This window comes from Scophthalmus maximus, chromosome 20 (assembly GCF_022379125.1).
Source record: "Scophthalmus maximus strain ysfricsl-2021 chromosome 20, ASM2237912v1, whole genome shotgun sequence".
In the NCBI taxonomy this organism is placed as follows: domain Eukaryota; kingdom Metazoa; phylum Chordata; class Actinopteri; order Pleuronectiformes; family Scophthalmidae; genus Scophthalmus; species Scophthalmus maximus.
In genome coordinates this window covers 15,303,371-15,317,347 of record NC_061534.1, presented here as the reverse complement: position 1 = coordinate 15,317,347, position 13,977 = coordinate 15,303,371, and the positions used below count along the sequence as shown (strand labels likewise).

Sequence of the window (13,977 nt, the reverse complement as noted above, 5' to 3'; positions counted from 1 at the left end):
TTTCTACAATGGTCATGTGTTCAATGGCAGCAATCATTACGTCCAAAGTTCAGTTTAACTTGTCATGAGGAGTGGAGAAAACAGCTATAAAATGTCTTTTGTTCTTTCTGTTTGAAAAAATAACCCTGCTGGTGATGAAGTGATTTCATTTTTAGATCTTGAGCTTGAGACTTAGGCTACATCCACATTACTACCTTTTTGTTTTTAAAGGCTTCACTATGTTTCTCCCGTCCACACTTCTCGGGTTTCCACCTCGTCGTCGGTCCAAGAACAGAAATCATCCTTTTCATTCATGTTGTTTCTCTTTCGTAGTATTTCCTGTAAGTAATCTGCTTACTGTTTACACCAGCACGCACATGCCCAGTGTACGTGAATTGTCACATGATATACATTTTCAGGTGTGTTAGTGTCATAGAAAGATGGAAAAATGGACGTAGTCGCCGGGTAGCCAGGAGTGTTTTAAAGCTGTATTCTCTCAAATGACCAGCAGAGGGCGACTCAACTAGTTGCAAAAATAAGTCACTTTCCATAGAAGTCTATGAGAAAATGACTCTACTTGGGCTCAATCGCTAGTTTCAAGTCTTCAGTACAGCATGATGTTAATTTTGTAAATTGTGGTCTCATTTAGAGTCATGTTGTTATGCATTGGGGCGTGGATACAACGTGATTGAGAGCTATAGTACCGTCCAATCGGTGCATGGTTGCAGGTGTAGGTTGCCGTGCAGTGGACGAGCTCTCAGTCAGACCCACCCCGGCTCCTATACGTCTGCTTCCAAAAAAAAGCAAAATGGCGCTGGTCAAGATACTAAACTTGAGGCTATTAACCTTCAAGTTCACCAAACCAATGGGTGATGTAGATGTAGGTTGCCACTTGGTAGTAGTAGTAGAAGTAGTAGTAGTAAGGATGTGGCCTTACAAACCAAACTGGATGTGTGGGGGTTTGAAAGAAATGGGCATTAAGAAGGTAGGGAAGGTCTAAGCTCATCAAGTCTCCAACTCTGTGGAAGTGTTATGCTAAAAAACTTAAGCAACGATTTAAAAAATTCTCAGAAATTGTGGACAGCAATTACCTCCCTCTGAACCACTTGTTCGTTCCCAGCTGTTACTCCTTTTCCATGTGATCCACTCTAATATTGTTGTTTTTTTTCCCCCGGCCTACAGGAACCTTTGCTACTTTGCATGTCAGGAGAGCCCATCATCAGTGATACTGAGTCTTTGGGAAGCCCAGCACCAGGACTCGGGGGACCTGGACTCTCTGGCCAGTGCCCTCGAGGAAATTGGCAAGGTCCAGTCGCCCACATCCGCCACACTTGGCAGCAGCAAAGGAGAGCGGGACTCTGAATTCACTAAACTTGGGTAGGGCAGGTCTACGGCAGATCAACTCATGATGAACCTTTACTGCATGAACACTGATGATCTGTTGTGTTAGCTAACCTACGGTGAGGACGAGGAGACGCAGAGAGGACAGCAGGGAAACTCGGTTTTTGGACTGTTACTAAAGGAATAGCTCTGCTAAACCAAACGGCACACACAGACACACAGGAAACATGGAACAACTGTGAGGGAGAGTTTGTGTTGTTGAGAGGCGCCAACAAAAAGATTTTGGAAAGCGATGGAAGTATCCCACGCCCGTCTTTGATTGAAAAATGTCAGCTCCTCGACACTTCGGAAGACAAGTTCGATAAACTGCATTCAAGGATTATGGGTATGTGTGAGGAGGACTCTCCATGTGGGATGGAGTGGGTTGCAGACAGACTGCCAATCAGCCTGGTGTTATGACCTTCCCAGAGAGGACCTGCCGTCAAACAGTCTTCTGGGTTGTCAAAATGTTTAGTGTAACGTCATTATGTTGTCATTCATTTTCTAGATCTCCTCCCTGCTTCTTTTTCTTTTCTGCACTGCATCTCTACTGTTTACTGAGTGAGTTAGCTGGGGGGGGATAAACAAAAGTCCATCAGAAGATCTCATGTCCACACAAATTAGGTTTAAAGGGTCTGATGAGGTCCACATGCGTATTGACGTATAGGAAATGACTTACATTGACATGAATCACATAGAAAACAGTCCTTTTAACGACACCCTCATGCACACTGAAGAACATTTTCAACTCCATCAACATAAAACATAAAGATTGCAGAGGAGGAAAAGCGAAACCAGCTGATCTGGCAATGCAGACAGGGATGCACCGCATTCCCTAAAGTTTATGAAGCAACTTCTGGTTCTTTTGCAGGGAAATTTATAGAAATCAGTTTAACTCATTGACCTAAAATTGGCTTTTTCAATCTAAATCTTGACTTTGTGGCTCGACTGGAGCTGCCTTTGGTGGAGAGATCATTATTCTGAGACACTTGTGTCCAAGCAGAGGATGGCTCTGCCTGTTAGAGGACAGACGTGCAGGAGTGAGAGTTGAACAAAATCCTGATACAGGAAGATTCCCCACGTTCAGTCGCTCCACCTGCCCCTAAACTTAATAAAGTGACTTTGTGTTGAACTCTGTGTTGGCTCGCTCTTTTCATCTGCTTAATGAATACAATTCTTGAAAGGCACCGGCATCCTGTACAGTGGAGCAATCAGCTGCAGCAAAAAAACTGCATTCAGCAATGAGATGAAACGGAGACCCATACAAAGTCCAATTTTCAGAACGATGTAATGGAGTTATGTAAGCACGGTTCATGTCTTAGATGGCATGTTGAATTCCGTTGCATTTGAACTGCACTAAAAGCAAACCTAGAAAGGACTGAGGCGTAGATACTTGTTAAAACCACTTCATGGGTGAGAACCAGAGCAGTTGTGACCCTTATCGTTTGATTGAGTTTGTCACCCGGGTTATGTGAAACAATGCTGCTGGGAAATAAGCTATTTCGCTCTCTTGCAGAGAATTGGATGAGAACATTTTTACCACTCCTAGATCTACGGACAACATGTGGCTATAGCTTAGGCCAGCATAAAGACTGGCAACAAGAGGGGGCCGCTAGCCTTGCCTGGTCCAAAGGTTATACATCTGCATTCCAGCACATCTAAAGCTCACTGATTAACATGTGACAGCTCATAAAACTATAGTGTCAAAAAAAACAATCTGCAATAACGTGGGGTTCAGTGTACAACTATTTATTAGCTTGATGCAATGAATTTGGTTGTATGTCCAGTCTTTACGCTAATCTAAGCTATCAGCTGGTGGGTGGCTGCAGCCTTATATTTAGCAGACAAGTATGACAGCGGCGTCGATCTTCTCAGCAGAAAAGCAAATGAGCTTATTTCCCCAAATGACCGATGATGTTCATTGACCAGGACTGGCAGTTTCATCTTCAAGCTGCCAAGCAAGAAGGAAGTTTCAAACGTGCTGGGAAACCAAATTCCTTTTGATTTGTGTGCTCATGGAAATAACCTGAAATATCCCATCGGAAAATCCGTTTTTTGTTTTGTGACTCATGATTGCCAATTGATCAAAAGGAAGAACACCACAAGTTTGGTCAAGTCTCTGTAAGGAGGAACTGATTCTCCATTATCAGCAGAAAAGAAATCAAAAGGAATTAAACCTTTTGCATGTTAAATATAGCTGACGGTCCGGTGACATCTCTTCTCTCCATGATGTGAATTGAGAATGCAACTAATGATTCATTTCATGATTGATAAATCTTTCAAATCTTTTCCTCACTTTTCCTCACATATTAAAAGATATTTTAAAGAAGTTAGTTTAAAATTAGAGGAAGAAGAATACCAACAAATAATCACACCTGAGAAGCTGGTGATGTTTTTTATTTTTAATTTTTTTGGGTGGGGGTAGCTTAACTTTCTGTCACTTCGCGTCACATAACTAGATATTACAGCTCCTAAAAGTAACTCAATATGTGCTTGTCATCTCAGTCAAAAGTCCAAACTTATTGTTACCAATAACCTAGGAAAGCCTTAAAAATAATCTGCTGTAGCCTATCAGATGTCAGACGACGCTCCGTGTATGGTGTTGCCCATGGCAACAGCTGTGTTCAACAGCTGACATGTAGGCGCTACCCAGCCTGCATGAATCAAATTATCAACTCTCAACAAGTGGCTTTTGATCCACTAAAAATCTGTCTTTCAATTCTTCAATTCGCAACTAATTAAACGATTTAATAATCAAGATTCTTAAGTTTTGATTTGTTTCTCACCCGATGAAGCATAGCTGCAGAGGTACTGTAGAGTCATGGTGTTTTCAGGGATTTCAAGACGTATTAAAACCAGGACGGACTAGTTGTCGCGTGAGTAAACCCCCAAATCCGTTGGAGATTGTTTGACGCCACGACAGTGATTCGGACCAGTCGTCTTTGTTAGGTCCATAAGTAGCTTAATCTTCCCACAAAAAAAAACAATTGTTCAATTACACTTGATAGATCAGCAGTTACTTTCCAGAAACACGTGGACAAGAATTTCCAGCTTTATTTTTTTTTTGGCACGCTGACTCCTGCGGGTGATTTGTTCTCTCGCAGTGCCAGCAGTCCCACCTGTTCAAGGTGCGAGACATGGGAGCCGCACTCTCAGCCGGTGTTGCCGAACACTGCTTTTCTTGAAGAAAAGCCCACTGATGTATCATCACTTGAACGCGCTGATGAAGCACAGAATATGTCCTGTATCTTCCACAGTGTGATAAATCGTTTGATGGTACGCTCCGATTCTTTTCCCAAACTTATCAGTGTATCTACAGATGTATCTGAGCTTGGAATGGGATCAGTCAGGTCTCCTCCAATCAGAAGAAATGGGAGACAACTCTCTGTTCCAGCTGCTTAGACAGGCCTTTTAGGGGCGGGCACTGGGGTAACAAAAAACATAACGCCAGCACATTGCATACAAGGAGGAAAAGAGGGGCATTTCTGCAAAATGAATAAGAAGCAATGTCAAAGATAGGACTCCTCTTGAAGAGAACACTCAGATGGGTGCCCAGGCACTGATCCTCCTGCATACAAATTACAGGAAAATATCAGAAACCATTTCAACAACTAAGAAGTTATTCTAGTAGACGGGGAGCTTGAAAAATTTGTCGTGACAACCACCCTGTTGAGTTTCTCAAAAAGGATCAGAATACTACAGATGCTGGATGGAAGCTGATGGTCTACTGAGAAACCAAATTACCACTTGCATTTAAACAAACTGGACTCTGAGACTTGATGGAAATGTCGTCTTGTCGGCCAAGGCATTATGGCTCCACATCAACTCCAGACCAACTTCATGCCAACAGGCAGCACCCATTTTATCCACATACTGTAACAGTATACAACATATAGCTCTGCACATATAATCAGCATTACACCACGTTCTCATATTCACTTATTTTCAATTATTTCCTGTCAGGGAAGGAACTACACCTTGCTATGCAGATCTCAAACAAGCAGACATGACGTTTTGATTCACGCCACCTCGTAAAGATTTCACGGACACTGTCAGAGTTGAAGATTACATATGGATTTTGTTTCTTAATGTTTTTATTATTTATAATCAGGGCAGAAGGCCCTGAACGTTGTCTGGACTTTTTGGCTCAAAGTTTGACAGCGAGGAGTTATGCTGCCAAATGCTATTCCAAAAACCCAGTTTTCTTTTCTCAGTGTGTCAAAATCTTGCATACCTGCCCTGAACCCTGGTTGTTTTCTTGCATTTATTGGAAAAATATACCTTTTCCTATTTTTAATCTAGAAATGTTTTATTCCATGCTGCTCTTTCTAGCCCCTGCCGTCTCATTCACGTATACACACAGACATATACATACAAACACATTTTCTTTGTGTTTTTGAGCTAATTGTGTCCGTCCGTTAGTTTTGTGTCATCAGAAAGTCTGACCAGACTATTATACGCCATATCAAATAAACTAGTATGTTATATGCAAGCTGTATTTTCCATTTCCGTGCAGAGTGCCCACTGAGTGTTCGCACTGCAGAGGTGTTTTCCTAAGAAAACTGAAGCATTTAAACCTGGTGTCTCTGAAGCCAGGAAACCTACAGCGACAATGAGCTGACTGATGATGATGTGACCATCTGTCACCTGAGGATGCTCCTGGTGTCCCTCAGTGACCTTTACATAGCTCAATGACTCAGTGAGTATGTGTGTGTATGTGTCAGTGTGAGTGTGAAGGAGAGTTGTGTGTAACTTTTGAAAAGCTGTGTCACATGTCCTTGGAAAATCCAGCCTACAGTAGTGCTACTATTTGAGCTTATTCAGATGTGTGATGTAATGTGTTTTTCTCACAACTCTCGTATCTTAAGATCTGCATTGCTTTAACCGGAGTGGAACGGTACCATCTCATACAATGTGGTGACAGTTTCATTTCAAACCTTATTTTTAGTTGCTGTTCCTACTTCTAGTGCTTTCTGTTTCCCAACTGCAACTGCCTTTTAAATCTTATTCTCAAATGAAACAGCTGGAAACGTTGAGCATTTCTGATTTTATTCTTCAAATTATGTATACCGTGTGACACATTTATGTACGTTTGATTTGAAACATTTCGATCTGTACTCAACATTAGATTTGAAGTGCTATATGAATGTTTATGTTAAGCAGGTGAAACGTGACCGCCATACTGCTTATTGCTGGTGATGTTCTCTTTGGCCAAGTTCTTTTTCTTTTTCGAAGGTTTTCAATTTTAAAACTGTATATAACGTATTGTGTTGAAATAAATATGCAGTGAAAAAACTTATGATTCACAGTTTGCTTGTAGTTAATGCATCTTAGTTGCATTCAGATTATATTATATACAGAAGTGTTGCCAGGCTTGGTTTTCACTAATTTTGGCCAACTGCTGGATAAACAACCCTACTCCTCCATCCGACGTGCTACATATGAGCTTGTGTTTTTATGGATCTTCATCAGTCCAAAGATTATATCTGATGAACGACAGCCACTGCTCATCACCTGACATCCCTACAGTGAAGTACGGTGGTGGCAGTATCATGTTTTTGCGATGTTTCTCCTGGTGGCAGGTATAGGGAGACTGCTAGGTCTGGCATCGGTCCACCTTTCACAATGACGAAGACCTGGAGCATACAGCCAAGTCTGGGACTGCCCCTTCAGTGGCCCCGTCAAAGCTCAGCCTTGAACCTCCGCAGAGCATCAGTGGAGAGACCCGAAGAAGAGGGAATGGCATCAACCGAACGGCATACATGTTGTTTTGTGAATTAAAGTCCAACAGCAGCAAACGCAGAGCAGCTCGATGTGGTGTTTTAGCTAAACATACAGATAAGGCAGATACTGCAAGTTGAACCAACAATGAAGAAGGCCAATAGTGATGCATTCATTCATTACAGTTTCAGATTAACCCGGAGATGAACTAAACAAGCCAAGGAGTTCCGTGTGCCGGTTGTTCATGACCTTATGTACATATGTATATATAACCAATATCATCCACCAGCATCATAGATAACTGGTTGATATGTTCCTGACATTATTAACATTAAATGACTGTCAATTAATCCTCAAACAGTAGATGGCACTGTATGCTTTCTTCTTAATAAAGGTTATCTTCTGTGGGCATGTCTAGACAGTGTGTGTGTGTCTGCGTGTGCAACTGTGGGTTGTTTCCATGGCATGAGGTAGTCACTCAGACTTGCATATGTGCCCCTTCGCAGTTTGGATAGTGTCCAGTCAGGCCCTGGCACTCAGCAGCCAGCTACACCCCGTCTGACAACGCCGAATGCAGCCCAGCACTTACTGTACCCACGAGGCCGCGGAAGCTGCAAGACTCCCATTCCTTTTCTGCTACAGTGTGCAACACGGGGGGACATTTTGCAATTGCAAATCCTGCAAATTACATCAAACAAATATATCAACTTCAAACCAGGCCGCTTTCCCACAGCAGAGCATGAATACTTGAGTTAATGTTTATCTCCTCAACCTGCTCTAGTTTGGTATCGTCGCTCAGCCGTGCAGACCATGTCCCGGCCGGATGTCATCTGTCCCCGAAAGGCAAACGGGCAGGCTGCAGGCTTTCTTTCAGTGGACGTCTCTCCGGCCCTCCAGACGCTACACACACATCGCTGGCACAACCAGAGGCCTCTCACCCAGTCTGACACGCCCCACCCCGCTCGCCTCTGGACAACTGCTCTGAATCAAATGGATTAAAGATGACTCTCTTCTCTCGCTCTCCTTTTCTTTTTTTTTTCCCCCTCACTCTTGACTTCTCCTTTCTTTCCATGCCGGATGAAAGGCCTCCCAGACACCCACTCCATGCACATACCATTCAGGCCAGGACACACAGGAAGTCTATGTGCTGCGCGGAGAGGAGGGGGGCGGAGAGTGGGGTGGGAAGTGGCAAAGGAAAGGAGGATAGTTGTGTGTGTGTGTGTGTGGGGGTGGGGGGGGCTCAGCCCAGAGAGAGAAAGGGGGAATGGGGGGAATGGAGAGTGGGGGGGTGAAAGAAGGGCTAAACGCAAGTCATGTGAAGCTCATGAGAACTAACCTACAAAAGCTGGAATCTTGTTTTCCTTCCACTAAGTCTTCACTGTTATTTTTTTTGGTCATTTCTCGATCTAAATGCCCTTCATCCTGAATGTGTCTCTTTCCTGTCACCATGGCGACTTAATCATTATTTTTACTTAAGGCAAACATCTCTCTACATGATGAGAACAAAAGCTTAGTTATGTAGCTGCCAAGCACTAATTGATTGAGGCAATAAATCCCATTTGCACACTACTGACTCTAAGTGCATTACGATAATTGCATACCAACTTTGTTGACCTCCTTTTCTTATAAACTTTGGATGCAGTGAAACCGAGCTACTGACACCAGCGAGCTGAATTCCTTTCACTTGTTTGGAAGATTGGGTTCTTGCAAGCGGCGCCATGCCATTTAGCTATGAGATTAGCTTCAGCTCAAATTTGCTATGGAACTGTGAAGAATGGTGTCACGTGGAATGGAGCGCTGAGTGCATTTGTGACTTTTACAGGGAATATTGCTGCAGTGTGTGTGTGTGTGTGTGTGTGTGTGTGTGTGGGTGCGTGGGTGGTGAGGGGGTTTGGACTGCAGCCCCAGCTCACAGGGAACGGCGTCACGTCGCATGCTTTGAATTACTGTACATTTGCGGCTGGCAGTGTGTTGCCAACTGTCTCTCAGTGGATCAGACAGCTAACATCAGCACTGTCGGTTCTGCCACGAGCCCTCCTTTAATTCCCACTTGCTGTCTCTTTCCTAACACACTTTCTTTCTGGTAAATATCTTTCACCACTGTCTCTCACTTTTTATCCACACACACACACAAATACGTCTCCCCCTCTCTAAAATCACACAGTATATACAACACCATGCAGCCATTGACACCCACACACACATTCCTGTGTGGCGCTCACACAAACGCACAGATTTAGTGTTTACACAGTTCACCAGGCAGCTAATCTTCACGGCACTGCTGACTGAAGCCTGTCTTTTGTGGGAACGCTCTTTTTTAAAAAAAATAACTGAGTCAGGTGACTAATGAGGCGACGTTTCCCCACTGATCCCGGCTTTAAACCGCCTGGCTCCTCCTCTGACTCCTGCCCAGGTGGTGCCAGGGAAAGTACTGATGACATCACCGCAAAGGTCTTAACAAAGACGAGCATTCCTCGTTCGATCGCAATCCACTGTGTAATATGCCGCCTGCCTCCAACCAGACAGAACCGGCCGAGACGCTTTTCTCTCACGCCTCTCTCTCTCTGTCATCACCCTCACATGACCCTTTCCCTTTCTAACTCACACACACACACTCCTTCAGGTGTGTGTGTGTGAGGAAGCATCACCTGGCTTGACAATAAGACATTTGACAAAATGTTTCCACTATTATTTTTGGCCAGAAACTCTCACACCCTTTGTCTTCTGCTTTTGACAAATGACTTCATAAGCTCGGCCTGCGCCAGCTGTTTTTTTTTTTCTCTTTCCATTGGTACTAAGAGGTCATTGTTTTATAGACACACAAAGGTGCTCTTCAGGAGATCTCAATTCTTCACTACAAACTACAAAACATCAAACAATTTGAAGGATTTCCTGGAATAGTAGCTTCACATTATTTATGTTGACGCAGATGTAACTCTTAACGTAACAAATCTATCTTGTGAGAACATCTATGTTAATCGTTCTGTTATTATTTTATCCAAATAATGATATTTTTAGAAGAAGCTATACTTTCCCCCCTGTTTTGTAGTTGTATGTGGGTGGGGGTCAGTGTCCATACAACACATGTATAGGTTGTAAATCTACAGCACACAATTGTTTACAAGAGCATAAAGTTCTTTTAGATCTAGACTCATAAATTGCTACCAAAGTTCACCAGATTGATGGATTTAACCTAAAAATGTACACATTTTTATTCTGTGGGGTCATGCCCCCGGACCCCCCGAAAGGGTCTGGGGTCCGCCCCCCAAAGTCACTCAAAATCCTATGGGAAACACTGCGATGGGTTGATATTAAATCCAAGGGGTCATTGTCACAATTGTACAGTTTTTGCTTCTTCTTTTTTCAAAGGGGCCATTCTTGGATCGCTGGGTGATCAGCAGCCCTAAAGCTCTGATCCTAGAATCACCCGGGCATGTAGAAGCTTACACAGTAAATTGGAAAGTGTATTTTACATTACTTCCTTAAAAAGTATTTTTAGGCTACCAGTGGTGGGCTGTGTGGAACGCACTGATGCTCTACCGGTTGAGGCCAAACATGTTGGCAAACATTTGCTTATTTACATAACCAGCAGATGTGAAATAACACATTGTGTTGCTGTTCACCGATGTTCACCCCCTTTATTGGCTCTGCTTCTGACTGTGTCCCATTTAACAACGCTGAAGTAGCATAAACAGTGCTAATTAGCAAATTCTACCATAATAGCATGCAAACAGCATCTGTTTACAAACAAGTCATGTGATGCATTGTTCATTTTTTACGAATATGGATTAGTGGCTCTTTAAATCCAATTCATTTGTATTTGTGATTTACAACACCGCTCGTGTTGTTGTTGTTGTTGTTGTGCCCCCGTTTCCCTCCACTTGTGTCTGTATGCTTGAGAAGGAGGAGGGCTGTACTGGATTAATGTCGGTCTACCACACAGATGGGAGGAACATAAACAATGTCATCAACTCCTGTGTCACGCTGCGGCCCCCTCATCTCAGCGCAGCATTCACACTGTGGCCTTTCTCCTCTGGCTGTAAACAGGCAGTTATGACATTGTGGCTGTTGTTGTTATTACTGTGCGTTCCCACAGGAAATGTTGTCCAGAGGGTTGCGGTCACGTTAGCCCCATTTGACAAATATGAGCAATTATCCACATATAAAGCAGTTGAGCGTCAACGTCCCAACATATCAAATGAAGCGATCGAGGTGACGCAGGGACACTGTGGTGTCATGTCCCAGCTGCTACAAGAATGTGAATCCATTTTTAAGCAATGTTCTGTCCTGTTTTCTGCTCACAACACAGGCAATCAACTCACTGGTATGTGTTTTTCTTTAAATTTTTATAATAATGTTAAATCACAATCAATTACAGGACGTACACAACAGTTAAGGCTGTTGTGAAATGCGAGATGTGGGGGAGTTTTTTTCCCCCGTGTTTTGTTCGATAAAAATAATGAGAAATCATTTGATGGCTTATTTCTTACATTGAGTTTTTCAGCGCCTTGCCTTTTTTTTTCTTCCTTTTTTCTTGAAGTCTTCCTAAACTCCAAGTGAAACAATATGCAGCAGGCGTCACAAGATAAGTTACTGACGCTCAGGAAGGTTTCTCTTCCCTTTATTTTTCCTCCGCAGGTCACTTCTGAGAAAAAAAAACTTACCACCATCTGCTGCACACACACACACACACACACACACACACACACACACACGCGCGCCTTCATAAACAAATACACAAGCACACTCTCAGGCCACCACACTGCTCCCACACAGGATATGCAAATTCCTCTTGAGCTACACAACATTTAGCAAACTAACGTCCTTCACTGCTGAAGTCGAACATTCTCCCTGAAGTGACAAATGATCCACTGCAGCATTTTCTGCCATAGATGTTGTTGTAAAAGTCTTCTGTCTGAACTAATCAACCCGGTGGCCATAAATACAGACTAACCCAGGATAGGCCTGCAAATAACTCAATCACACACTTCCTGTTTTTGAGCATGTAGCCGGTGACCTCAGGAGGAGGAGCACAGGATGTGTTCCAAGTGGAACTTACAGATACAGATTTCCTAGATAGTTTTAATTGAAACACGTCTAACTTTGCCAGGAGGGGATGGGAGGCATCTGCCGCGCAAATGGACGAGGGTTACTTGTTCCAGATGCAATGAGGGTGTGAAGTCTGGTCATATTTTTCGTCAAACAAAAAACCCATTTATTTAATACTCATTTCATTCACTACTTCTTTTCAGCTCGTCTGACAACACCTCCCTCTCTTGTTAAAGTCGGCTTGCCTCGGCTGCATTCAGCACTTGACTGTGAGCAAGCGGCGCAGTCGTGGGAGAACTGTCAGATTGAGTTTTCTGAGATGTTTGCGCTGGGCAACAGAGGTCGTCTCTTATTTTCAGACGCTCCATAATGAGCAGCAACTCTGATTCGATCAGATCACAGTTTTCATCAGCATTGAGCTCACCCGGGCAATTTGACCATAATTGACGCAATGATCATCACAATGTAACACCCCCCCCCCCCCCCCCCCCCCCACACACACACACACACACACACACACACACCCCACAAAAACACACACACACTCATTCCTGCCCCTCTGTCATATTACTATCACGCCTTTGGTCACAAGACATTTAATTAATCATCGTAATGTTTCATACCACAGAATCTCGAGTGGAGTGGCGAATGAGAAGAGACACGTGTCATTCAGCATCTGCTCTACATGAGTCTAGGAATTACTCGATCCCTCTGCGTTGCGTAAGGCCTGGGATTAATGAGCACATGGTTGTTTGTGTATGTTTGTTTGTTTATTTGGTCATTTGGTTAATGACCCTGACGCGGTCTGGTGTAGTCTCGCCCAAATGTCTTCCGCCGTTCCCCTCCCCAGACAGACGGACGGACGGACAGACAGACCGACCAGGGAGCCACTTTAGATGAGATTTTGTCAGCAGCAACCGCATCTAAGAGGAGTTGTTTGATGTGGCTTACTGCAAATTGTTGAATAATGTGATGGTGGAGCTGAGGAGCAGTTGTCCTCCTTATACAGGGGGACATCACAGGAAAAATGTTCAAAATGCAAAAACTGGAGGGGTTGAAAACCTCTTCTCACTGGGTTAAAATCAAGTAATGGCGGGGGGGGGGGGGGGGGGGGGGGGGGGGGGGATGAAACTATTCCTCAGTGTGATGAAGATCCATGAAGTGGCTCTGCTGCCCTGGAGTGTGTATTTGTGTCAAATGGTCCCACTCTGGAATCATTCATTCAACTCATGGCACGTTTTCTGTGGTCGGTTATTACTAGTTAGTTACACATTACACAGTCTAGTTAATGTGCATGGAGCAAGTTACCCATGGGTGACTGAAGATCAGAGCACGAGGGTGAATCATAAAACCCCAATGGTGAAAGAAGGATTCTATAAAAAAAAAAAAAAAACATAAAAAAAATAAAGCCCCCTATTCACATCCTGATTAAGTAAACATATTATCTGCAAAGTATACTTCAAATACCAACAGTGAAGAGACTGCTTGTACACAAAAATAGTCCCCATGAGTGACACATTATCATATATGATATCAATAGGCTGCTATCACTGGTGCATGCAGCAGGAGGTCACTGCTTGAGGGCGGAGCTACTTTTAGTCATTTAATGTACAGTTTAAAAAAAATGAAATGTGGAAAAACTCAAAATTAAGATGAAATAATCCTTTATTGATCCCTATGGGTATTACAGCAGACCAACAACAGGATGAATGAATAAGGACATAGAATTAGAATAATATACAATGGAATAAAATGAACTGGAACAATAGACAATTGAACAATTAGACACAGACTCCACAAATTGAGCTCGCCGGTTGAATCGATGACAACATTGTTGTATTTCATCAG

General features: G+C 43.3%; 1 protein-coding gene across 1 annotated transcript in view; it reads left to right on the top strand.

Annotated features, from left to right (window-relative positions):
• The window catches only part of LOC118285218 (netrin receptor UNC5D), a 156,298-nt gene extending 153,807 nt beyond the window's left edge, over positions 1 to 2,491 (top strand). The window contains exon 18 of the mRNA XM_035608714.2: positions 1,162 to 2,491. Within this exon, the coding sequence (XP_035464607.2) occupies positions 1,162 to 1,360 (199 nt within the window). The 3' untranslated portion in view covers positions 1,361 to 2,491. The remainder of the gene's footprint in view (positions 1 to 1,161) is intronic.
• Positions 2,492 to 13,977: the final 11,486 nt, after the last annotated feature.